At 38.8% G+C, this 27,533-nt stretch overlaps 1 protein-coding gene across 3 annotated transcripts in view; it reads left to right on the forward strand.

Annotated features, from left to right (window-relative positions):
• Positions 1–147: 147 nt before the first annotated feature.
• The window catches only part of Atp6v1a (ATPase H+ transporting V1 subunit A), a 47,948-nt gene continuing 20,562 nt past the window's right edge, over positions 148–27,533 (forward strand). The window contains exons 1-6 of one of the 3 annotated variants that reach the window (XM_035444541.1): positions 148–837; positions 19,218–19,319; positions 19,826–19,920; positions 22,687–22,815; positions 25,410–25,624; positions 25,870–26,007. In XM_035444541.1, coding sequence (XP_035300432.1) covers positions 19,839–19,920; positions 22,687–22,815; positions 25,410–25,624; positions 25,870–26,007 — 564 coding nt within the window. In that variant the 5' untranslated portion in view covers positions 148–837; positions 19,218–19,319; positions 19,826–19,838. The remainder of the gene's footprint in view (positions 838–19,217; positions 19,320–19,825; positions 19,921–22,686; positions 22,816–25,409; positions 25,625–25,869; positions 26,008–27,533) is intronic. The other 2 variants (XM_035444542.1, XM_027412638.2) reach the window with 2 other exon arrangements.

The following is a 27,533-nucleotide window of genomic DNA, read 5'->3' on the forward strand; positions in this document are numbered from 1 at the left end:
TCAGCGCGCCGGCGCGGCCGCCGCGTCGCGCGCAGCCGCAGTGCTCCGTGCCGCGCGCCCCTCCCCCCCAGGACTTCCCCCCCTTTGCCCTGGGCTGGGCCTCCGGGGGGCTAGCTCCGCCCACCCTTTGCGACACTCCCGCCGAGCTTGCCCGGTAGGCTCCGGCGGTAAAATCCGGATCCTTCCGCCCTTCCCTCACTGCTCTCAGATCTGCAAGATCGGTCTTTCCCGCGCCCCTCTCCAGTGACCTTCAAACGCTCTTGTCGCCCGATAGGCTTTTATAAAACGGGTTCTTCTCGATGTAGGAGAAGCCTGTGGAGACCTGCAGTAAATGTGTTTTAAAAACCAAAAGGTAACGAGGGGCCCGGATAACTTGGCTATCTTCCAGCAGGCAAACCACGGTTTTGTTTTTTTTTTTTAATCACGTGATAGGCTGAAGCTTTCCAGCCAGGATTTTAACTCGGGACTGAGAGAGGCGGGACTCCATCGCCACTTCCGGCCCCTAGAGCGTGACTTAACGTCACTTCCTTAGCAATGCACTTTAACCCTTGCCGTCCTCGTTTTCTGTGCTGCAGTTTATAACCCAGTCATAGCGAAAAAAGGACCTAACTCGTTCATTAGCCACGCAACCATTCACATCCAAGCGACCTGCTAGGATTCAAGACTGGCGAGAGGCGGCGTGGCTGGGGAGGAGAAGCAGGGTGGAGCTTGAGGTCACATGACCAGGACGACCCGCCCCTTGCAGCTGAAGTCTTCCCCTCCCTCAGTGACAGAGCCTCTGGGTCCCGTGTAGGTACTGATTCTGCTCTTCGCGCCCCGGCGGGTCAGGTGCGACAGGTAACCGGCGACTGGTGGGGACGATTGACGGGGAGAGAGGAGATGGGGACTGGGGAGTGCGAGCGGCGGCCTGCGGTGCTGGGGCTCCTTCCCCGTTGTCATCCTGCACTGGCTGGTTGGTAGCTCTTTTCTCCAGATCTACATTCTGGACCCCTGGCTCGTCCCCGAAGTCCACTGGCGAGGGATTAAGATGCCCACCTTTGCCTGGGTTGAGAGCGAGTGCGGCCATTACGGTTCCCTATTTGGAGTCGTTGGGGCTTCAGGTGGTAGGATTGCTTTAGCCATTACTCCGGGTTTGCAACCACCTCCAGGTCCCATTCCCCAGAGCTCCTTCCCCTGGCAAAGGCCTTCGTCCGGATGAGCAGGAAGATAGGAGAACCCCCTGGAGGCAGAGGCGTCTCCGGTGAGACGGGCTTGGGAGGGAATGTCACTGATACGGCCCTCACTGCAGAGTCACTGAAGAACTGCCCTACGAATGTGCATTCTCGGTGATTCTAAGGGTCTTATCGGACATCCCTGCAGAGAGGTTCAATGAGTGTTCACTTGCTCCGGATGAGACTGGAAGGGCAAGAGCAGGGCTTACAGCCTTTTCTTTTCGGAGAGAAGGCCGTGGTACTGTCTTCAGAACAGGGTGTTTGGTAATGCGACAGTTGAATGAGAAGGCAATGAAAGATGGTGTTGCCTGGTTGGGCTGGAGACCTAGGCTAGCTTATGGGAAAGTGACGAGGTTTTCCCGAAAGGGAAGTAATTCTTCCGAAATTGATCAAGCTGAAAATATAATTAATCCAAATTCATTTGGCTATAATTTAAAAGCAGGAAGGTTAAGCCTAGATATTACTGACTTGGTATTTTCTGTGATGTCTGTGGCATCCTTCCCCTTTTGGGCATTTTTTTTTTCTTTAAATCCTACATAATTGTCCCTCCCAGTCAATTCCTTGGCCAGTTTAAATTTGTGGAGTGTGTTTTTAATTAGCTTTTGCATTTGCAAAAAAAAAAAAATGAAGTGACCTCTTCTGATTTGGGTGTATAATATATTGTGAAAATACAGGAATTCTTTTGCCGTAGAGTTGCCCAACCCTTTGTACTCCCATTTTATATGCACTGTAGTAGCCACTGTTTTGATATCAAACAATGAGCTTTAGGAAAGGAATGTTTTTCAGTTTGTGGCTAAACTCATTTATTTATTCTGCAAACTTAGAAAGTTCCTTGTTTTAAATTACACATTTGACTTTTATACATTTTCTTATATGGTTTCATGTTTTTAGTTAAATCTTAGTTCTAAGCAATGTAATTGAAGAATTTACTTTTTAAAATCTGCTGAGGACTGGGAATATGGTTCTTACCTCCATGAATGCTTGAGGCTTTAGATCTAGTCTTCTGAACTTGAAAGTTAAAAGGAAAAAGATGGAATGATTATCTTCTAGTGATTTGTCAGACTGAATTTTTCCCCTCCCACGTTTTCTGAAATTACATGATCTTATTTGTTAATGAGAGCTGCAAGCTAAAGTAATGATAGCAATTTAACAAAATAGAAAGGTTGGCCTATTTGATAACTTCTTACAAAAAATATCTTGCACTGCCCAGAAAAATCATACTGGTTTTTGTATTCATATTTACAATTTTACCATTTTGTGATCCACAATAGCTATTGATAGGTTTATATAACAAGCATAAATATAGGTTCTTAAATAGTTTGTTCCTTTTCATTGCTAATCATTATTCTGTGGTATGGATAACACCACAGTTGGCTCAGCCATTCACTTGTTGTCATTTTTATTTGCATGTGTGTGCCTCCCAGAAGTGTCTTCCTCCATTCTCCCCCACTCCTTTTTTTTAAAGGTAGGTTAGCTCACTGATTCAGCAAGCCCCAGGCATCCTTCTGTCTCCATTTGCCCCTGAGCAATGAGGATAAAGGAGCACCAACATACTTGACTTTTGAATGCATGCTGGGGAGCCAAACCTGGATTTTCATGCTTGCAAAGCAAGCACTTTAATGACTGAGCCATCTCCTGAAATACAGTATTAGCCGTTGTTTTTCTCAAGAGTGAGCTTCCCTGATCTCTTGAGGAGAGGGAAAAAATGGTTTTGGTTTCCTGCCCATGTGACATTCCACCAAATAAACAGAATTCCTAAGTGCTTTGGAAGTCCAAACCAGTTCTGTGCAGGTGCACCAAAATGGACTAGAGGAAACCAGTTTAAAAGTACTGAGTACTACAGGAGGAGAAATTCATAAGAAAGAGATTGGATGAGTCTGCAGTTTTATGTCACAATTAATTGCTTCAATTTTAGGGAACTCGTGAAAGTAGTAACTTAGACTACTGATGAAACGTGGAAGATTAGCAGCAGGAAATCAGTGACAATGAAGAATAAATGTGAAAAAAATGTTTGACATTATATGTATACAAATAGATGATTTGAGCATTGGAAGGTATTTCTGATACTGTATAGTATATCACATTTTTGTGTGTCTCTGGGTGTGGTGGTGCATGCCTGCAATCCCAGCAATGGGAGGCAGAGCCTGGCGGATCTCTGTGACTTGAAGGCCAGCCTGGTCTATAAAGAGTTCTAGGCCAGCTAGAGCAGTGAGACCATGTTTCAAAAGGGAGGGAGAGATTTATATGCAGAAATTTATTTGGGGAATAAGTCCTCCATTAAGTAATATGTAAAGGTTGGGGCCCCAACATCCTTTGATTTTTTTTTCCACTATGAGGTCTTTCTTAGTTTCACTGTCTTTATAGGGTATCATCGACATTGGAAAAGTATTCTTCCCCTTTGGGCCAAGGTAGCCAGTCTGTCCCTTAGGCTACTACACAATATTTTCTATTATTTCCTTTATTTTTACTTACAGATTATTTCTATTAGCTGGTGTATTCCTCAGTAAGCTGTAAACCTCCCTTCAGTTAAAGGATAGTGTCCTTATTGTGTCTTCTCCACAAGGATGCTGACGTGGATAAGGACTTGTCCAAGCACACAAAATGCTGAGTGAGGTCCCTGATAGGTTGTTTACTGAATAAGTGTTGAGCAATTAACAAGGAAATAAAACCACTTCAAGCCTCACAGATTGTAGTTCCTTCTGAGGTTGTTTATTAAGTATTGACTTTTTAATGCAAGTTTCCAAACACTAAATGGAATAGACATAAACCATGCATGGACTTTATTAATACAGTTACTAACTTACTTCCACAATGTGTTATGTTTACTGATAAGATCTGTGGTTATCATTCAGTAGGAGAGGACAGAGATAGTTGTCCTAAATGGGGAAAAATGGCTCTACATAAACTACAAGTGGTTTAACACTAAAGTTAGAGGATCTTCATTCAGCGGCTCTGTCTTAGTCACATGACCTTTTGAGTGCAGCTCATGCTGGCAGTTTCAGGGTTCTGTACCCAGAAACTTTCCTCCCCAGGGTATTGTAAGTTGAATGAGATAACCTTACATATTCTATTTGAAAGCAGTTTTAAAACTAGATGTGAGAGTAAAACAATACAATTCAAATGTTACCTGAGTAGATGGCCCAATCACAGAAACCTGGAATTAGGTTTTAGCCTCCCCTGTTATTAGCTGTCTGACCTTGGGCACTGAAAATCAAGTCTCCTTATGTTTAAATCTAGCCCATAGGTATTATTAAAGTAGATCATGAGTATACTGTGTCTAGTACACACTTTATAAACTTTTTTTTTTTAATGGAGGCCAAGACTGGCCTTCAACATGGTCATTCTCCTGTCTCACTCCTAAGTGCTGGCGTTATGCCACCACACCAGCAGAAATTCTTACTAATTATATTGTCATAAGTTTCAGTTGTATATATTGAACTTCTAGGGAGACTCAGATATGCAACAAAAGGTTTGTGTCACAGTGAGTAGACTAGAATTAGAAGTGGGTCTATCATGAACAATAGAGCTGAAAAAAACTCTTGTAGCTTTATTCTTTGAGACAGGCTATGTTATTCAGATTGCTTTAAAACCCCAGGTCTAAGGCTAGTCAGTCTGCCCCAGCCTCCCAATTCACTGGACTGCAAGCTCAAGTGCCACCACATGTGGTTCCAAAAGACTCTAAACTTCTTTGTAGTAGGTGCTGAGAAATATCAACATAATCCCCCTCCTTTTGAGGGGGATTCGATATAGTTTAGTATTTTTTTATATTTAAAAGTTTTCTAATGCTTATAATCATTAAAGTGTGGAATTGATTTTCAGAAACAATTTTTCCACTTTTAAAGTTTTATTCCTATATTACAATATAAGGTACAGTATGGGCATGAACTAGAGTAAGAGTTTTTCAGTTCTTTAGAGAGTCATAGGATTAGTGGGTTTGCAATGGAAAGTATCAGTAAATAAAATAATGGTTGAAACATAGCTTTTAATCATGACAGAAAATAACAAAAACTACTCATTTACTTTAAGGAAAGTGGTTTACTAAGAGATAATTGAATATTTACATTAATGTCAGTTCACTATAGGGTAACTGGGATATAATAAGTATATGTTTATGCATTTTTGTGTATTGATAAGTAATATGTGATCAATAAAAATGTTTTCCATTTAATTTCTGAACAGTTTTAAATTTCACTTTTTTTTTTTTTTTTTTTTTGGTCTGGGATGGGGTGGGTGGGTGGGGTGCAAGGGATTTCAAGACAGAGTTTCTCTGTGTAACAGCCCTAGCTGTCCTAGGACTTAACTTTGTAGACCAGGTTGGCCTTGAACTCACAGAGATCCACCTGCCTCTGCTGGAAATAAAGGCATACACCACCACCACATGTGACACCTGGTCTCACTTTTTTTATCTTTAGACAGGATTCCACTTAAATTGTCCAGACTGACCTTGAATATGCTCCATATGTAGGGAACCCTTGGACTTGTTAGATTCCTACCTCATCCTCCCAAGCAGGTGACATTACAGACCTGTGCTACTAGGTCCAGCTATAATTTTTAAAATTTTACCTAAATTTAAACATTGAAATAATTCTTTCATCTTAAAATATCATGAATATCTTATATGAAAATGCTTTGACTTACTCATAGCAAAGTAGTTTATTTATTTGTATATGTACTTTTAGGCATAAGTGTGTAAGTACTGACATTTTTTTTTCTAAGAAATAGAAGTAAAGCGCTGAGTGGTCGAATAACATGCACAAATCTATGGTCTGATCCCCAGCACCACGTAAAGTAGGGATGCATCTGCATCTGGTAGTGGTAGCAAAATCAGCAATTCAATGTCATCCTCACCTGATGTCAAGGTCAACTTGGGGTACCTGAGATTCTGTCTCGTTCGTGTGTGTGTGTGTGTGTGTGTGTGTGTGTGTGTGTGTGTGTGTGTGTGTGTGTCTAAGGAAATTTCCATCATGACAAAATGATACTTAAAAGTGGAGAGGCACATTTTTATGGTATACATTAACTAATTCAGTTTGTCTAATGACTTAAATGTAAATGAGGTATTTTAAATACTAGTCAAGTTTTATTTATTTATAGAACATAAACCAAGGAGGAATACCTCCAAGTTATGAAAGGAAAAAATAGACATATGAAACTACACAGATAAATTTTGTAGCAAAAATGGAAACAAATGATTGAAAGAAAACACTTGAAATACATACAACAAATGAAGAGTTAACATTTGTTAAGAAATGTTACTAATATTAAAATATCCACCTGATAGGACTATACAGTTCCCAGAAGAAAAAGCTTAACATTCAACTAACGTGACAACCATAACCTTACTAATAATTGATACATTAACAGTGAAATATTATGTCTCTAGGAAAAATTAAATGGCAAACCATAATAGCAGGGATGTGTGGAGAAAGACTGTCTCATAAATGCTAGTAGAGAAATGAATTGTTCTTTGTTGGTTTGGTTTTGTTTAGTAAGCAAAGAGTATTAGAAATATATGTATTCTCCCATCAGTCTCCATGAAATCTTTTCCTTGCAAATAAGATCACCAGTAAGCAAGCAAGAACATGTTTGTATGGATGTTGATTGCTACAATGTTGACAGTGCCAAAATCCTGGGAATAGGGGAACACCTAGTAGTAGAAGTATTATGTAAATTATGGCACTAGTCTTATTCAGAAATGTTGTGAAGTCATTCAATGGTAGGAGCTGAATCTCTCCTGATAACTTGGAAGGATTTCTAAATATATCCTGAGAGGATTTCCAACATTTACCCTAAGTGATAAAGGCAAAATATAAGGAAGTGCATATAATAAAAGTTTTTTTTTACAAAACTGTTTGTAAGCCATTATGTGTTTTGTGTGTTTTGTCAACACTGCAAAGGAGGAAGAAGTAGAGAGTATCCACAATAAGATATGCACACGTTTGCACATGTCTGTATATACAGTGAATCATGGGAAAGGATGATAATCAAATGTTTAGTGGTTGCCTCAGAATGGCTAGATAAACATTCTATTATTTTGACAATGAACCCAGTATTTCTCTAAGTACTAAAAAACAAAACTATTTATATTTTTAAAAAGAAACAAAAAGCTTGGAGCCTATCCTGGCACTCGCTCTGGAGACCAGGCTGGTCTTGAACTCACAGAGATCCTCCTGCCTCTGCCTCCCGAGTGCTGGGATTAAAGGAGTGTGCCACCAACACCCGGTGCTCCGTAAATTCTTAATTTTATTTGTGATAACCATTGAACATGTATGTCATGTTCAAGCCCACAGCAATGACACGAAGAGCATAGCAACCACCCTGGGAGGGCCTATGGGCCATAACAAACCAGTTGACCAATCAACACAGGGCAAACCCTCCAAGCCTCGAGGCACAGCAATCCTGAGCCTGTGCATACCCCTAGACACTCCCCTTACGCTGCCCTATAAGATCTCTATGCAGCCGCTTTGAACTGTCTTTGCTAGCCATCCGCCCTGGCGGGTGGATGAAAGACCCGAGCTAACATGGGGTTAGCTCGTTAAACAACAATAAAGCCTCATGCAGTTTGCATCAAAAAAAGAAGAAAGAAATTGTCATGTAAATGTGCCAAAAAATGATAGATATTAGCAGATAAGGATCAAATCGACATGTTCTTTTTGGTGTTGGTATTAAAAGCTCCAAAATGTTTTATGCCTTGGAAATGTAAAGTATATTGCACAAGTATACTTTCTGTCACCTGACTTCATCATATGACCTAATCACTGTAAGGACAGTCCACTTGTAGTCTTCACCAGCCCTGCCGTACACAAGCACATACTCCCATACAGACACATATGTAAAAAGAAAATTTTAAATCTCTAAAAAGCAAAGTTTAAACTAGCAGTTAATTAATACTCGATTTTGTTTGTTGATTTATTTATCTTGAGACAGAATCTAGATGTGTGACCCAAACTATATTGTATAGTGTTTAAAGACGAATGCCACTGCACACAGCTTGGCTTCAATTCTCTTCTAAGAACTAGAAGTTGATACATTGTTTAAAACCGAAATAGAAAATGGTAGATGGTTTGGAGTTGAGTTTGTCTCACGCTTAAAATACCAGTTTTTATATCTCATGCTGCTGCTTTTTATTTTTTTTTCTTTTTGTTAGGAAAAAAATTGTTGTGTTGATTTTATATATGTGTATGTTTTGTATCACAAACTGTACAAAACTCTGCAATTCTTTTAAATTAAATGGGTAATACGTGTATAAGCATGGTGAAAATTACATATGAAGACATTTCTGTTGTCCTTTACTAGCCCTCCTTCCCTGAGTATTTGATAGTATTCTGAGCCTCCCTCTTTTCACTTAACAGTGTTATCCTGGAGACTTTTCACATTGATCGCTTAAAGCTTCCTTTTAAATGCTAGTTGTGTATTTAATTACTCTGATGAATCTTCGTTGTTATATGGAACATCTCTAGGAGCTTGTTCCTGATCCAGGCCCTTTCTGGATCCTTCTACCTCCGCCTCTTCAGCAGATCCTACCAGCATGTGCCACCACAAGTGGCAAGGCCTTTTTTTAATACTTTAATTATGATGACTCATGGACACTTCACAGAAACCTTCTAACGTGATGCTTATTTTTGTCCCCACTTACCACCAATGTGGAAAATTATGCCTGTGATGGTTAAATGTTCAATAATACAAAGAAGGCTGAGAAATAGTAGAACTTGGGATTTGAACTCAGGGACTATCTTTCCAGGTGTTACTGTTTTAATGCCATTAAGTATACAAATTCTGTCACACGTTATTTAGTCTCTATATTTTTTACTGTGTGTGTGTGTGTGTGTGTGTGTGTGTGTGTGTGTGTGTGTGTGTGTGTGTGTTATGGAGGGTGGTTTGTGGAGGTCAGAGGACAACTTTATGGAGTTTGTTCTTTTACTTCCACATTTATGCAGGCTCTGGGAATCAAACCCAGATCACTAACTTTGCAAGGCCTGAGCCATCTCACTGGCCACTAGTCTCCATATCAATGGGCATCCCAATCTTTACCTAGAAGAGTGCTCTAATTAAGACAGTTGTGCACATAGACTAAGTTCCTTGAATGGAATGGCTGCATGAAAAACAGAATGGTGTTTTTTAGTTTTAGTAGTTATCACCATGTTGTTCTCCAACTTAGGGATGATGCACAGAAGTTCAGCTTTGTCCTCAGCGATTTGCTTGAATCTGCCATTTAGCTTGAGTATTTAGAAGACTGAATTGCTGAATGATTTTGACTTTCCTGAATTATGTGTAAGCTACCATCATGGTGGCACACATTTAGTTGTACAGAAACAGTATGATAACTTGAGAATAAGACATTTGCGCTTATGACTTTTAAATAACATTAAGTATTCTGGTTACAACTTAAAATGCTACTTGTTTGACTTTATATAGTAGAGTTTCATTATTTTAAATTGGGATATATATTACCCAAAGAGTAAAAATCTATAGTTCTTAATAACTGTGAAAGGTGCTGATTTATGAATCAAAGGAATTATGTAAGACTCTTCAGCTGCATATTGTAAACAGCTAAGCATGATAGCTTGTGTTTTCAGCAGTCCTTGAGTCCCAGCTTGAGGTAATAAATACAATGAGCCAGTGAGGGACTTCATTCACACATTCACATTAAATACAAACTCCATAAAATTTTTTGAAATGTAGCACATTTTAAGAGTCTAAGAGGTAGATAGGCTGATGAACACCAAATTCTTTGATTTGATCCAAAGCAGAAACTCTTTATCTTTTTTAGGGGGAGAGGGTTCTTTGTTTTTCTGTTTTGTTTTGTTTTGTTTTTCCAAGACAGGATTTCTCTATGAAGCTGTGGCTGTCACAGAGCTCACTTCATAGACCACGCTGGCTTCAAACTCAGATATCTGCTTGCCTCTGCCTCCTGAGCACTGGGATCAAAGGTGTGCTCCACCATTGCCCTCCAGAGCAGAAACTTAAAGCTACAAATCTGCTCAGGTCTGAGACAGTATACCTAAGGGAGGGAATGTACATTTACAGAACCTGCTATTGTTCATTGATGTGTGTTTGTGTTTGTTTTAAATATGATCTCATCCTTCCCAAGATATTGTACTGGGAATATGAAGGGTTGAGGAAACAGCCAGAAATAGAGATAATTAGGCTGTGGGTAAAAGTTACAGTCAAGATTACCTTGCGAGAAGAAGTAGTTCTCACTCTGTCTTTGCCTTTTAGAACCACTGAACTATACAGTGTTATATCTAAAGTATTACATCATGACCTGGGTCTTAAGACCATAACTTAAGCCTCATTGAGACTTAGGATAGGATCTTCCTAAATCCTCAACCAAGATATTATTGTTTTGGTTTTTCGAGACAGGGTTTCTCTGTGTCGTCCTGACTGTCCTGGAACTCACTCTGTAGACCCGGCTGGCCTCGAACTCAGATCCACCTACCTCTGCCTCACGAGTGCTGGGATTAAATGCTTGCACCACCATACCTAGTTTCAGTTGATTATTGTATGTGTGCAGGTATGGGTTGAAGAATTTGGGCGGTGACTTTTGTTTTTGTATTTTTTTTTATTCTACTGTCACTTATGGAGATAGTATTAATCTATTTGTACTTTTGTCAAAAGTCACTTGTTCATTTTTCCATCTATATATACGTTGCCTTTTGAGTTGATTGTGAATTTTTAAATAATAGTAGCCCAAGTAATAGACTTTAGAGTCTGTGTATTTATTATAGAATTATTTGTGTTCTGGCTAATAGTTTAAACCACTAAAATTATTAGTAAAAATATTACATTTAAGTTTTTAATAATATACTTAATAAAAGGGACTTTCCTAATATTTTAAAATGTTTAATAATACTCTTATTTCAGTCATTTATTCTGTGATAATATTTGGCTTCAGCCTTGGCCTCAGGGAAGTGCTGATTTTAAAAATCTTGGGCATTGGGCATTCAGCCAGGCTGTATTCAGTCCATTTCTAAGGGCTATCAGTTTCCACTCAGTGAATAGGAATTCCTGTTTCACTCATGCCCCAGCCAAGACTGTAACTAAATAATAGACAGTGTTTGTGCCCTATGTGAGCAGCTTGACTGCTTTTTGACAGAAGCAGGTGCCTGTGTTTTCCTGGCAGTTACAGTCCAGCAGTTAAGATGGGCATTGTTGAACAGCTGTTTTTTTGTTTCCTTTTAAATTTTTTAAATTACTCTGTGTGTGTGTGTGTGTGTGTGTGTGTGTGTGTGTGTGTGTGTGTGTGTGTGTCATATGCATGTGGATGGTGAATGCATACATGTCCCAGCGAGCATGTGTAAGTTAGAGGACAACTCATGGGAGTCAGTTTTCTCCTTTACCATGTCAATGGTAGGGATTGAATTCAGCTCATCAGGTTTGGAGGCACAAACCCTTACCCTCTGAGGTCTGCTTTTTAGTTTCTTGAGATAGGATCTCACTACATAGCCCAGGCTAGCATTAAACTTGAGCTCCTCCTGCCCGTTGTCCTAGTTCAAGAATTAGAGAAGTGTGCTACCACACCTTGATTTGTTTCACAGATTTATAATTATATTAATGGTTAATTAAGTGCTGCATACCATGTTAATTCCTTAGCAGACCACACCATTTAAAACCTCTTTGAATGGCCAAGTCTTTCTCAACCACGTCAACTTAATGAATAAGCTGTAGCTGTTACTAATTGACATATACTTGGGCAAACCATTAGAAATTCAGATTTCTTGCCCACTGAATTGAAAAATGTCTGTGGCCTTTTTGCCATAGTCATGTAGTTCAATTTAGGTTATGGAAATTCTTTTATCCATATTAGACACTGTGCTAGTTAGTTTTTACTGTTGAGTTGGCACAACCTGAAATCACCAGGACTATGGCCCTTCCTAATGAGGACTTATCTAGATCAGGTGGGCAGTAGGCATGACTGTGGGAGATCGTCTTTATTGTTAAAGTAGACAATTGTGGGCTGCCTGTTCTCTAAGACAGGGGTTCTGAACTATGTAAGACGAGAAAGCTAGGTAAATACAAGCAAGCTAGCCACATGTGTGATCCACCCCTCCCCCCCCCACACACACACTATGAATGTAGTTTGACTAGTTGCTTGAATTTCTGCCTTGATGTCTTCTCAATGATGATGGAATTATAAGTCTAATAAGCAAGCCCTTTCTTCCCTAAGGTACCTTTGTGCAGAGTGTTATATCACAACAAAATTAAACCTCTTGAAGGGCTTAACTGCATCTGATTATGGGTTATTTTTTGACCATTAATTCAGAACCTCATTCCTGTACCTTCTAAGGTAGCTCTTCAAGGGATTTGCTGCATTAAATCTCCATTGTCCTGCAATATTACATAATACTTTTTAGTTGTGCATAATTTAAGTCCATGTGGCTATAGTTTCAATAGGCAAAAAGAAAAGGAATTTATGACCATTTCTAGAAATGCTTTAAAAATGATTGTGGGCAAGGCTAATAACTAAGCTTGAACCCGTTTAACTGGTAAAATTGAAATTCTGTTCCCAGCTTATGTCTTCATTTTCAGAAATGCTCTCATTTTTGATACAAGGTGTGCGTGTGTGCGTGCGTGCGTGCGTGTAGAGGGTTAAGTGTGCATGCACTTAACGTGTCATCATGTTCCCTGATTCCATTAGACCAGCTTGCCTCCTGTAATTTTGTTGTGCTTCTCTACTTTTTGACTCCCAGCTTTTTCTATACATTTCCTTAGAATTTTTAGCAATTTTCATAAACTATTTCACTAATGACCTTCTATTCATTCTTTTTTAATGATATTATGAAATGTATATACATGTAAAACATTCCCAAAACTTTCTCTTATTGTTATTTTGACCAATGAAGTGGATCAAAAAAGGCAACAATGACATTTTGTCCTTCTGTATTGTCATCTGTAGCGAGGTAACCTGACTGCCCAAATTAACTCCCTTCAAAGTCCCTACATTTCAGACATGTTGTGCAGATGACCAGCTGCCAAAGGAGGGTGTTGTTTCTCATAGGCTGTGTTTTCTAAAAGAGAAAAGAAATTATTCTCAGAAACTCCTAAAAGATTTCCCTTGCCTTTTATTAGTCAAACTATTCCCAAACAAGCTATTTCTAAGGAAGTCATTTCTAAAGGACCTGGAATTACCATGATAGACATCCCAAAATTTGAACAAAGAGGGACCTAGGTATGCACAGTGAAATAAATCTTGCCTTTTTCATTTTTCTGTGTGTAGCTCTGGCTTCCCTGGAACTCTTCTGTAGACCAGGCTGGACTCCAACTCACTGAGATCCACCTGCCTCAGCCTCCCAAGTGCTGGGATGAAAGGTGTGTGCCACTATCACTTACCATATACTGTTTCTGATAGATCTGCTGAGTAGATAAAAATAGATGAATAAGAAAGAACTTCACAAGATGACTAGCTTGCAGTAATAGTTTGCATTGGAAATGACCAAAGTAGCGGGTGTTGGTGGTGCACGCCTGTAATCCCAGCACTCAGGAGGCAGAGGCAGGTGGATCTCTTATGAGTTGGAGGCCAGCCTGGTCTCCAGAGCGAGTGCCAGGATAGGCTCCAAAACGATACAGAGGATAAAAAGCAAATAGAATTTACAACTAAGATACCCTTAATCATAAATTCTAGCCTCCACCATATTTGTAAAAAATGAAAAAGAAAAAGAATGTGCTATAGAAAAGGGAACAATTCAGAAGGCAGCAGAGGCCACCATCTGACTACTGAGTCATCATTCTCTCCATAAGTCCTGGCTGTCCTGAAACTCAATCTGTAGACTGGGCTGGCTTGGAATTCATAGAGATCCACCTGCCTCTGCCTCCGAAGTTCTGGGATTAAAGGTGTGCACCCCTACACCCCGTCAAACTAATGAGTTTTGTTTTGTTTTTTACTGGAATTTTATCTATTCTGTAACTTTGAGCAAGCATAAAAATACTAAACAGGTTAGGGTGCTTTTCTTTCTCTATGCAAGAAAATTGCAGATGAAAATAAGGAGATGGAGGATCGGTCTAGGTGACACATGCCTATAGTCTCAGGAGGCTGAGACAGTGGGAGTATGAATTTGAAGCCAAGAAGAGCTGTATACACAATGAGATCCTGTCTGTGGAGTAAATCAATAAATAAGAAATGGAGTGGTGGACGGCTACCTGCCTGTCCTGATTTGATTGTTACATACTGCATACAGTTACTGCCTTGTCACATTGTATGCCGTTTGGTACAATTAATAATAAAAGAAACTAAGCATTTGGTTGAAATCTCCTGGATTTTCTTTATAAATAAAATAACAACAAAAACCCCTGTGCTTTCCAAAGGTAGTTTTTTAATATGTTAGTTCTTTTTTAAATGTTACACTAAATAACACTTCAGTGAAGTGAGTCAAGTTGTATATGAATTGCCTTGGGGCGATAACATTATCTGTTATGTCACCTTCTTGACTCCAGCCCAAACTATGATAGTACAAAGAATTGGTTCTAGAAAAAAAGACTACTGGGTACAGTGCACTAACCTGTGACAGTTTGGAGTGTGTGTTGTAAGACAGAGGTTGGAAAGCGGCCTCTGGTGTTACTCGTCACTGCAGTGTTCCGCAGTGCTTGTGGGGGAGAGACTGATGACTCAGTAGTCAGATGGTGGCCTCTGCTGCCTTCTGGATTGTTCCCTTTTCTATAGCACAGATTCTTTTTCTTTTTTCACAAATATGGTGGGGGCTAGAATTTATGTTTAAGGGTCTCTTAGTTGTAAATTTGCTTTTTATCCTTAGGTAAAGTAGGAGCCTAGTACCTAAAGGTAAATCTTAGCATAATCATTGAGTTGTGTTTTGGTTTGTGTGTGTGTGTCTGTGTGTGTGTGTTTGTGTGTGTGTGTGAATGTAGCTATGTATGCCACATTTTCCTTCCTGATTTTTTTCCCCCACATTTTCTGGGTGGTAGCTGGAGCTCTAACCCAGGGACTCCAGCCTGCTTAGCAAGTGCTATATCCCTGTCATGCCCCCCCCCCCAGCACTTCTAGTCCTCCATTTCTTTTTTGTATAATTAAGAGCAGCAGGGATAACCGTGTCAGGAAGGAGTTTCATGCAGCATGAAATCATAGCATATTTGATTTATTTATTTATTTATTTGGTTGGTTGGTTGGTTGGTTGGTTTTGGTTTTTTAGAGACAGGGTTTCTCTGTTTAACAGTCCTGGCTGTCCTGGATTGAAACTGTCTAGGGAAAAATAAAAAAATAAAAAAAAGGCCTTTATCAGATATAAACAAAGATGTACATCTGGTGACGAGTTGTTTAGAGGTAAATATAAATATGTAGTGTTGTCACTTAGGCTCTTGATTCTCTCTCTCTCTTTTTTATTTTGAGGCAGAGTTTCTTTGTGTAACCCTGACTGTCCTGGAACTCACTATGTAGACCAGGCTGGCCTTGAACTCACAGTGATCTACCTGCCTCTGCCCCCTGAGTACTGGGATTAAAGGCATGTGCCACCAGCACCCACTGTCTTACTGTCTTAATGTCATTGCTTCTAATGCCTAGTATATGCCTCAAATGTTTTAAAAAAACAAAAAGATGTTTAAAAGTATAGGTCATGGAAATTCCCATGGTGGCCATACTTATCCAGCTGACTGATAAACCCACAAACAGCTGACTAATGAACAAATCCGTTTGACTTCTTTCCATTAATCATTGTTCGTATGTTCAAAGGACTCATACTATAATTACCTAGTTTAACAGTTACAAAAGATACTGTTTGGTCTCATGAAGTTCTTCGAAGGCCTTTCTGCACCCCAGGAGAATTGAGCTGTCTACAGGAAAACACTACCTACTAGTCTGATGCCTCCTTGTCACTACTGTGCATTTTGATGTTGTTCTAGCTTCAGCTTCTCTTCCCGTAAGCCTCCATGCACACATGTTTGCTTTGCATTCTTGTAAAATCAGCATATGCTGCTTCAGAGAATACGCACATCTCCTAATTTTAACTGGCTAGCTGGCTTGTATCTCACTATGCCAGAAGATGATTAGAGGATGATAAAAGGAAGATTGGGTATCATGCCATATTTTCTGCCTGTAATACAGCAGCTGGCACATCATTGGTGCTTAAAATTCTATTGTTTAGTAAATAAAATTATGATAAATTACACAGTATAATAAAAAAACTAGTCAGGTAATTATGTTTTACTTAAATAATAGGGAGATAATACATTTAAGAGCCTGGAAAGATGGTTCTGAGGATAAAATCATTTGTTGCTATTGCAGAAGATGTGGGTTCCAGCACTCACATAGAGACTCACAACCATCTCTAACCCTAGTCCCAGGGGCTCTGATGCCCTCTTTTGACCTCAGGCATCAGGCATGCATGTGGTACACATATGTACATGCAGGCCAAACATTCATCCACCCCCAACTTCATAGGCACCAATACACATATAAATACATACACACACACACACCCTAAAAAAAATCTTATTTAAAAAGCAGAAATAGCAGCTGCTGCTACATTAAACATACCTTTTACATATTAGGTAATATTGGCTTGGATTAATAAAATTAAGTTAGTTATTCTTCATATCCCTTTTCTCAGGCAATATGATGAAATACTTTCTGAAGGGATAGCCCAAGGAGTGAGGGGCTGTAGAAAAGACTGCCTTAGAGCAGGGAACAACAGAAAGCACTCAGGAGGATGCACAGGCAACCAGACATACCCATTGCGAAAGAAGGCATTTGGGGGAAATAAATGACATTTTTCAAAATTGAGATACTACTCAAGTAGCATTGCTAAGGGAATGTTTGTGGCATTTCTCATTTTCACGAGGAACATTTGATCAAATCTGTAATTAAATCACAATTCTCAGGTAGATGGTAGCATAATTCTTGTTTTTTCAGTTAAAGATACGAGATTTTGCTTTGTCTAAGTTTTCCTGCGGCATATCATTAGAGGAACCTAAAAGTGATCCCAAGTCAGCTGACTCAAGGTCCCATGCTGTTTCCACTTTACTGGGCAAATGATCATGTATCATAAACACGGTACAGGGAATACCCGCACTGGGGAAGAGCTTAGTCTGGATGGTGACCTCATTACCATTTCCCCTTCTCTGAAGGTGTACATGTGTATGTGTGCATGCACCTCACATACATGCAAGACCCCACAGAGGTCAGAAAAGACATTGGATCGCCTGGAACTGGACTTAATAGACAATTGGAAGCTACCACGTGGGTGCTGGGAACTGAACTCAGCTCCTCCACAAGAGCCATCTCTCCAGCCCCTGAAGAATCTTTATGTATATATTTAGATGTCCGTGGATACCTGTAGAGGCCAAAAGAGGATATCAGACCCCCCTGAGCTGGAGATGCAGACAGTTGTGACCTGCTTGAGATGGCGGGTGTTATCTGATCCCTGGTAAGAGCAGCAAGACTCTTAGCTGAGCCATTCGGTCCTCTTGTTTTGAAGATTTTGATAACCTGTTTCCTAACTACATAGGTTGTCTCGAAGGTTTTTTGTTTATTTGTTTTCTTTATCTGGTATTTTATTGAAAACCTTATTTGCAGGTCTGGGAAGATAGTTCAATTCGTAAAGTGCTTACAGTTTTATGGATGAGGACTTGAGTTCAGTTCTCAGCACCCACCCACTGATAGTCAAGTGCCTAGCGTCTGCTTATGGAGGTTGAGACAGGTGGATACCTAGGCCTCACTGGCTGGCTAGTCTGAGCAAATCTGCAAACCCCAGACCCTAGAGAAAGACCCTTTCTCAAAGAAGCAAGGGAGACACTCCTGAGGAGTAACACCCAATATTTACCTCTGGTCTACACATAGCTTTTTTATCTAGTTAAAGGATTACAGGTTGTATATGATATAAAAGTGATGTAGCATTTCCAAAAATAATGAGAATCACTCCTCAGTATTGCCATACTCAGCAAAGCTCAGGAGTTGGTTTTCCTGTCTGTGTTCTTTTTATCTGGACTCAACTCTCTCAAAACTTGCTTCCTGGCTACCTTTTTTGGTATATATGGTTTACCCATATTGATCTACACTTGACCCACATTCTCTATGGTAGCGTCCACATCTCTTCTGTTCCCAATACAGTGTTTATAGCTTTCTGTATAGTACAGTTGGGTAAACCAGCAAAAGCTCCTTGAAAATAGTCACATGTTTTCATTGCAGCTTTTATTCTCTAGCTTTAACACAGGACCTTTGTCTTGGGAGGAACGCAGTAAATATTCAGTACATAGTTTTCAGTCTCTCATCCTACTTGCAGTCTCTTTTCTGATTTAATGTGTTACAGCAACAGAACACCATTCTTCCTTCAGTCTTCACTCATTTCCTTTTGTTCACAGGATGAAGACATTCGGTTAGAGACCCATAAATTAGTATCATATATCTTTGCATACTTATTCCCTATTGTTGCCCTAACTTAAGCTTTTATACCAGCGAGACTGGTCTGTTTGCTGTTCTTGAATATTTTATTTCCATTCTTCTATTATTGCCCCCATCTGGAATGCTTTCCTACTTTGTACACAATACTACCTGGCCTTCAAGATAGCTTCACTAAACACTGTAGTCTTTGAACATTTACTAAATGCATATGACGTGGCACTTTGTTGCCGAATGATTTAAGACTAAGTTTGTGGTTGATTGGAGGGCATTGTTTAGCTTTTCACACATTTAAGTATTTGTTCCATTGCCCTGATATAATCATTAATAATTATTAAGTTAAATCAGCAGCCCCAAAATAAACTCTTAGCTCCAGAATCCATCACCGATTTTCCTTTTTGGTGTTGTTTTATGTGTCCTTTGTTGTTTTTAGACAGGATCTCTTTCTGTGTAGCACAGGCTGGTCCCTGTACTAGTGTTTACAGGTTCTGTGTTCTACTAAAAGAAAAAAGGAAAAATGCCCCTAGGCATTTTTAAAGATAGATTTTAATGTGAAATACTTAGTTTGTTTCATTACACTATGAGAAGTATTATTTAAGAAAATAAATAAAACAAGGTTTGTCCTAGAGAGGTGGCTTAGTAGTTACAAGCTTGTGTTGCTCTTGCAGGAGACCTGGATTCGGTTCCTAGCACCTACACAGTGACTCACAACAGCTTATAACTCCAGTTCCAAGAGATCTGACACCCCTTCTGGCCTCTGCAGGCACTAGGTATGCATGTAGTACACATATATACATACATTAAGGGAAAACACTCATAAGATTTTTAAAAGATGCATAAAGTATAGAGAAATAAAGGAGGGGGCAATATGTCACAATTGAAATTGATGCTTAGAGCAACCTGATGAAAAAGATGACATTTTGATAGAGGCCTAAAGAGTTACTGGACTAGGTAACCTAGCAGAAAAGCTCTGAGACAAAGGCAGCAGCCTCCACAGATTTCTGAGACGTTATGGAATGAGTAATTGAGTAATTGGAGGGGAATGAGCTTTAAAGGGCTAAATAAATCACTGGAGATTTTTAACATTTTCTATGGAATATGAAATGTAAAAATGCAGTTTGGTTATTATAACAAATAATGAGGTACTTTTAACCAAATTTTAAGAATTTTATGCTACATTTTATTCTGAAATGGTATTATAATTTGAGAATATACCATCTATGTTAATTCTATTGTTTTAGAATTTGTAATTATGATTTTCTTTTTTTTGTCTTAGGGAAATCAACACAATGGATTTCTCCAAGCTCCCCAAAGTATGTGACGAAGATAAAGAAAGCACATTTGGTTATGTACATGGAGTCTCGGGGCCTGGTATGTAATATATGGTTATCTAAGAGCAAGGATGACTCACTGTGATCTTTCCAAGGTGCCTTGGGGAGAAACACAGGTTCTTGCTGACCCACAAAAGTTGTTTGTCACTTTAAGATCTTGTAGTGACTATGGGAATGAAGTAATGTAGCCATTGTAATGGTTCATCAAGCACTAGTCATATACACATCTGAAAGTCTGTCATTGATACACAACTTTGTGATACCATGCTTGTTAAGGAAATATAACTTAATTTTTTTTTGTTAAATTTGAAATTTAAAAAGCTTTAAGGTTTATAGCTTTTAATTTTTTTTTTATTTTTATTTGATAGGCATTGGTGTTTTGCCTGCGTATAGATAAGACAGTTGTGAGCTGCCATATGGGTGCTGAGAATTGAACTTGGGGCCTCTGGAGAAACAGTCTGCTTTTAACCACTGAGCCATCTCTCCAGCCTGGTTTATAGCTTTTAATACACAGCACCTTATGTAAAATAAGTATTCTTGCTTATTTAGAGCATTAAATGCTCTAATGATCTTCAGAGCATTTCTTAGTAATGTTAACCTGTCCTCTTTGTGTTTATACATCTATCTGAATGATTATTCCAGGTATTTCACAACTGGCTATTTGAGAGAAAGAAGTCTGATGGCCTGATACTGAGATAGAAAGTAGTTTTATATCCATTTTGTCAAACCTTGTATTTTAAGATAATCATCTCATTTTAGTATTTGAGTTTTTTTAATATCACTAAAAATATGAATTATAGTTCCCTAGGTACAACCTGCTCATTGTTTTTGTTTTGTTTTGTTTTGTTTTGTTTTGTTTTTTGGTTTTTCGAGACAGGGAGGCTTTGGAGGCTATTCTGGTACTGGCTCTGGAGACCAGGCTGGCCTCGAACTCACAGAGATCCTCCTGCCTCTGCCTTCCAAATGCTGGGATTAAAGGCATGCGCCACCAATGCCCGCCACCAAAGCCACAGAGAAACCCTGTCTCAAAACATCCCCCCCCCCAAAAAAAAAATCTTTCCTTTAAGTTTCATGCTGCAGTGTTTTCTTCTAATCACAGTGAACGTGATGGCATCTTTTTGGTGTTTCTCAAATGAAGACTTAGTTAATGTACCCCCCTTTATCTCTCCAAGAATTAAATGAGCTTGGGCTCATTGGCAAGAAGTAAAGAGTACACATTTCATTGTTGTTGATCCCTTTTTTAATTCCTAAGTACGTCTTAGTAGAGCAGTGGTTCTCACCCTTCCTAATGCTGCCACCCTTTAGTACAGTTCCTCATGCTGTGGGAACCCCCAACCAAAAGTTATTCCAGAATAAAACTGTAAATACCTGATATGAAGGGTATCTGATGTGTGACCCCAAAGGGGGTCGTAAACCACAGGTTGAGAACCTCTGTAATAGAAAACCTTTGGGTTTTATGAAATGGGATTTTTAAATTCATTATCTGATATTTCAAGGCATTGTAATTCTTCTTACATTTTAGATTTGGAAGTAAGTAGAAAATGAATAAATCTTCAGTTTTCTAGATCAGGTTAATTAAACATTTATCCTTTCCCACTGCAATAATCCCTCTCATGTAGTTGCAATCAGTTGTATCACGGGCTAAGTATTAAGAATGGGTTCATTCTTATACATTTCTACAAATGTCTCTTCCTTCCAGGAAAATAATTTTTGCTTGCTAGACAGCATGATCCAAAATAGCAAGTTTTAATTCTGACTCCTGCTTGTGAAAGAAAGTTTAAAAATAGAGGTCCTTTCTTAACTGAAAGTTTATCCAGTGATGAGAGACTGACTATAAACATCCTATTGTTTAATGAAAGGAATGGTTTATGCATATGTGAGGCTTCAAGTAACCTGAGCTGGCCTAGAACTTGCTAAATATAGGGAAGGCCAACCTTGAAACCCTGATCTTCATGTCTCTGCTTCCCAAATGCGTACCTGTAGGGAGAGATCTTACTAGGTACCTGTCTGGCGTGGTCACAGGTGCATACAGGACATGTGGGATATAGGTCTGGGCAAAGGAAGTGCAGCTCTCTCCGGGTTTTGGTCGGGCTCGGAGAGCTGCTGAGACTGGATGTTCATAGCTGACCTGGGTTATTGGTTTCACATGTAAATGATTTCCCTCAATAAAATTAACCAATGACATTCCTAGCCCATGTACCTTTATCTTTCTCTTATACATACCATCTGGCTAGGTATAAGAATTTTTTTTTTAATTCTAGAATTATCAGTTTATTAAAGGTCCTAAAGGTCCACATCTAAGGAAACTTTAGAATCACTGGTTTAACGTAATGAGAGGCAAGAATCTTGCTTTATTGTTATCTCTCAAGGGATAACAGCATAATAAACTAGTTACTGTATGACATCCTAAAGCTCTTAATGCCAATGTTAGGTGCTTGTTTGCTTGTTTGTTTGCTTGCTTGCTTATGGTTTCAAAACCCTTCATTACATATATTAAAGTAACTTGGGCTGTTCAGAACGTACTTCAATACTACAAGGTAAGAGTTTTCCTGTGGGACTTCAAGTGCTTTAAATAGTTTGCTTTTGTGTTGCATTAGTCAATAACCTTAGCTTAAAAGTCTGTTTTGTTTCCTTCTTTGTATCATTTACTAAAAATATATCTTTATGTGAAACTGTAAAGATTACTCCATAGTGGGAGTCTTCTTCCATATGAATAAATGAGAAGGCATGCTATTGGGTTTATTGGATGTTGAAATTAACTAATTATTCACAGAACTTTGGGTCAACAATCTCTTGTTCTTTGCAGTGGTTACGGCCTGTAACATGGCAGGTGCAGCCATGTATGAGCTGGTGAGAGTGGGTCACAGCGAGCTGGTGGGAGAGATTATTCGATTGGAAGGTGACATGGCTACCATTCAGGTGTATGAAGAAACTTGTATCCTTTTTCTGTTCAGTTTCCTGCCACTTGCTGTGTGACAGGGCTTAAGGATTTAAGGCAAAGAAGCAGCAATGATAACCAATGGCAGTGCATGAGAAATGTGCATACCATAAAGGAATATATTCAAGAAAGAGCTACTGGGAATTAGTGCTCTTAATTAAGAAATTGGAATTACATTCTGAATTTTCATTGTTCTTAACGTTTGGTGTCACAAACTTGGGGAATACAGTTGGAAATTTGTTCAGAAGGTTTTTTACTGCAAAAGAAAGCATAAATACAATAATAATATTGTCTTACTTGGTTAAAATTACCCAGTCATGATTTTTATTTAAAATAATAAGTATAGATCATTGACCATTCTCAATCTTCATTGAATAATATTTATAGCTTTATCACTAAGAAATCCTTACTATTGGGTTACTACAAAATTGACTTTTATGCATAATACCTATTTCCAATTTTCTGTAAAAATAGAGGAGGGGCTGGTAAGATAGTGGAGCCTGTGAAGGTCATGGTGCCAATCCTCACAAGATGATTCTGGTCCCTGGACTCAAGCAAAGGTGGAAGGAGAAAATTGACGGCACAAAGCTGTCCTCTCCTTTCCATGCCTGCATCATGCACACACAGTAAAGGAATGCTAAGAAAGTTTGGAAGTCTCTGTGTTTGCATGCGTGCGTGCAGGTCCACATGTATGTGAGGACGCACGTGGGTGAAGACCAGAAGATAACCGCAAGTACCACCCAACACTTTGCATGGAGCTTGCCAAAGAGTCTAGACTTGCTGGCTCTCCTGCCCCAAGAATCCCATTCAGCCTCTCCAGGGCTGAGATCGGAAGATGTACATTTTAACACATTTCTGAAGATTGGGTCAGAGCCTCATGCTTGCAAGGCAAGCACTTTAATAACTGAGCTATCGCCCCAGAACCAGTTAGAAGTCTCTGTCGGCATGAAGTCCTGGCTAAAACAGTTTTGGGAGTGTATGTGTTTATTGATAACCTTTATCTCTTATCTAGTTAGTTGAAAGACAGATGGAATTTAACACAGACCCGAATACATGGCAAGCACACATACTAATACTGAGTTGTACCTCACCCCATAGTTATTCTCTTTTTCACAGGGTTTGTTGACTTAAAGTTAATGAAAATGTATGAAGTGACAATACTCCCTAAATGTTTTGGCCTCTATCTGGCCAATTTCAAGACACATAGCACTACTTTGATAGTTACTTATAATTATTGTGTATCCTTCTGTACTTCTAGGTTTCTCTTGTTTTGCCTTAGCATATAACATAATGGGATTCATTAAGGCATTTTTATACACATATATCATTATATTTTGTTCTAATTTAAATCATATATCTTTACAAATGCAAACAAGTCTTTGTCCTTTCTTCCCATAAGATAGCATTTTGTGTAGACTAGTCTTTATCTGTTTACCATTTTAAGATACTTGGATCGTAGAAGATGAGGATAATGAGATAAATATGGTAAAATGCTAATGATGTAATCTAGAGAAAGGAAGGTTTTTTTTTTTTTTGAAAAATTCTTTGAACTTCATTGTAGGTTTAATAAAATTCCTATCAGATACAAATAATGACCTTTTTACTATAATTTGTAGATGTTCTTACTCCTTTTTTATAGCTATATATAATTCCATAACATAGGATTATCATGACTTTGCATTTAATAGTATACATTTTGATGATTTGTAGTCTTTTAAACAGTGCTCTAACCATTTTTAATTTTGAGAGATATTCCTAAGTTAATCTCAATGAAAGTTTTCTTGATTGTTCTGTCAATAAATACTGTACAACAAGGCAGATTCACTATCTATGCTCAATTTTAGGCTTCTGCTCTTTCTAACACATTTCCTTAGTTCTCAAAATTTTTGATCTTTTTGTCTAAGTATCACTATTCTTTATAGAAGACTACTGTTCTTCAGCAGTGTGTTCAACATGATGAATTAATGAGAGGCTTTTGTGTCTTGTTCTTAAACCTGTGACTCCTAACTGCAGAGGCACTTGGGGAGCTGCAGCAGACTCAGGCAGTGCCCAGAACATCCTGAGATTCACACAGGAATAACAGACACTTCATCAGACATGACTAGTCATTTAGTATTTGGTTGTGTTATATTCTTGTCACTGGTTTTATGAATGTTTGGGAGGCTGAGCTTTTGGTGCTTACTGGGCTAAAAATCCAAGGAGGTAGACATAAATATGCAGTAGGTTTCCATCTTACTGAAAGATATACAGTATCCAAAAACTATCTACACCATTCTGTTTATTAGAATTGTGGTTATTAGGACTGAAATTGATTTTTTTTGTTTCCAGTTTACACATTAGTCTCTCATTGATACTCAGTTGTTAGGATACACATATTTATTAAATTCTTTGGATATGATTACTTAATAACTAGACATGTTAAGTATATCTTTCATCCTTGGACACTGCAAAATATTACTGAAATCAAGGTTATCGGAAACTTGGGAACTTATAATTTATCTCCTTAAGTGTCATGCCCCTTTTAAACTGGTGCTTCCTATTAATAGTATCTTCAAACTTTGTTTTACCTTTTCCTCAACTGCTGTTTCTAGCTGGTGTCTCTGTTGGAGACCCTGTACTTCGCACTGGGAAGCCCCTTTCAGTAGAGCTCGGTCCTGGCATTATGGGAGCCATTTTTGATGGTATTCAGAGACCCCTGTCGGATATCAGCAATCAGACCCAAAGTATCTACATTCCCAGAGGAGTAAATGTGTCTGCTCTTAGCAGAGATATCAAATGGGAGTTTACACCAAGCAAAAACCTACGGGTATGTCTGTGTAACCAGGAATTCCTAATGTTGGTGTAAGACTGAAATGTGTATTTAGTGAACTGTTTTATACTCTTAGTCCAAATAAGCATAAACCATGGATATACTGTCTAGTTTTTATGCACTTACTGTACTATTGAACTAATGCTTTATTTGTAAGCTAGGCAAATGATTTAAATTACAAAATAAGGGTAAGTCCACTTGGTTTATTCAAGCACTAAAGAATGAATGCATTTGTTCCTTAGGTTGGTAGTCATATCACTGGTGGAGATATTTATGGGATTGTCAATGAGAACTCACTCATCAGACACAAAATCATGTTACCCCCACGCAACAGAGGAAGTGTGACCTACATCGCACCACCTGGGAATTACGACGCCTCTGTAAGTACTGTGTAGGTTTTGTTCTACACAGCAGCCTGTTAATATATGGTGGTTACCAGTTCCGTGTCCTAAAACCATTAAACCATTTTTAATAATTTAAGTTTTTTATTTGTTTATTCATTTATTTTATTTATTTTTGTGATGATAGGGAGCAAGTCCAGAGCCTCTCATATGCTAAATAATCACTCTACCACTGAGCTATGTAAGTTTTTAAGGGTGATTTTGTTTTGACCTGGACTTGAGGATACAAGAAGCAGAATATACCTGATGAATTTGCCTAAATCTCATAGTCATTAGAATTAGAATAGACTTTGAAATTAACTGTCAATCAGTATTTACGTAATAATTACATAATAGATTATGTGAATTATTACTTTAAGTGTGCTGTTGTTTTATTTGTGCTTAGCGGCCACACCTAAATCTATTGATATTTTAACTACTGTCTGCACCCCAAGGTCCTCAGTCTTACCACACTGCCCAGACCTCAGCCCGGTGGCATTTCCAGTCCCACCAGAACCAGAGTGACTGTCGTTTTTATCTAAGTTGTTCTATTTACCAATGAAGACTTGGAAATCAGATGTTGGAGTGAAAACCTGATAGATCAGAGAAGCCAAAAAGCAACCAGCTGACCCAGCCAGAGAGCAAGCCTCCCCACACCATCCCAAACAAAAAAGACCATGAAACTCTTAAGTCCTTCCCTCCTCCTTCCTGTGTCTAGCTATCTGTATTTCTGGGTCCTCCATACTCTCTATGGCTAGTTCTTGTCAGCTAGTCACTGGCTCCACTCCCGATCCAAGGTTAATTTCATTAACACAGTCTCAGGGTTTCATAGCACAATCAAATATCCTGCAACAGTGCACCATTTGTAACTTAGTTTATTAATTTTATTTATGTCACATACTGTCAGACACGATAGACTCATAGCAGTCTTTGAATCTGAAGATAATTTTATTGAGAAAACCATGATAGCATGTAATGTCCCACTAGAAAAATGCAGTAAGCAGTTTTTCAAAAAGTATTTGTGAAAGATAATACAGAGAGCACAATTGGTTTGGGATTCTGGGACAGCTGTCTGGAGTTGTTCACTGACTCAGAGACTCACCCATTCCCAGTGGAAGAATTGCCCTAGCACAGACCTTCATTTGTTAACCGAACTATAGGCTTCTCGTGAAATTTGGAATAATCTGAGAATAATTGAAACAGACTCGGTGTTCATAGATGCTGTCATATTATCACTTTCTTTTTTAAGTATACTAATAAAAATTAGTATTAAATTTGGAGGAGCTTTTTTTTCTTTTTTTTTCCTTTTGTTTTATGACAGTGGGTTTCTCCGTGAAGTCCTGGCTGTCCTGGAACTCACTCTGTAGACCAGGCTGGCCTCAAACTCCCAGAGATCCGTCTGCCTCTTGCCTCCCAAGTGCTGGCATTAAAGGTGTGTGCCACCACTGTCTAGCTTTATTTTGGGGGCTTTTAACATGTATTTTTCATTAAAGCATTATAAGATTGCTATAATAAAATGTGATGAA

The sequence above is a fragment of the Cricetulus griseus genome, chromosome 4 (genome assembly GCF_003668045.3).
Source record: "Cricetulus griseus strain 17A/GY chromosome 4, alternate assembly CriGri-PICRH-1.0, whole genome shotgun sequence".
NCBI classification, from domain to species: Eukaryota; Metazoa; Chordata; class Mammalia; order Rodentia; family Cricetidae; genus Cricetulus; species Cricetulus griseus.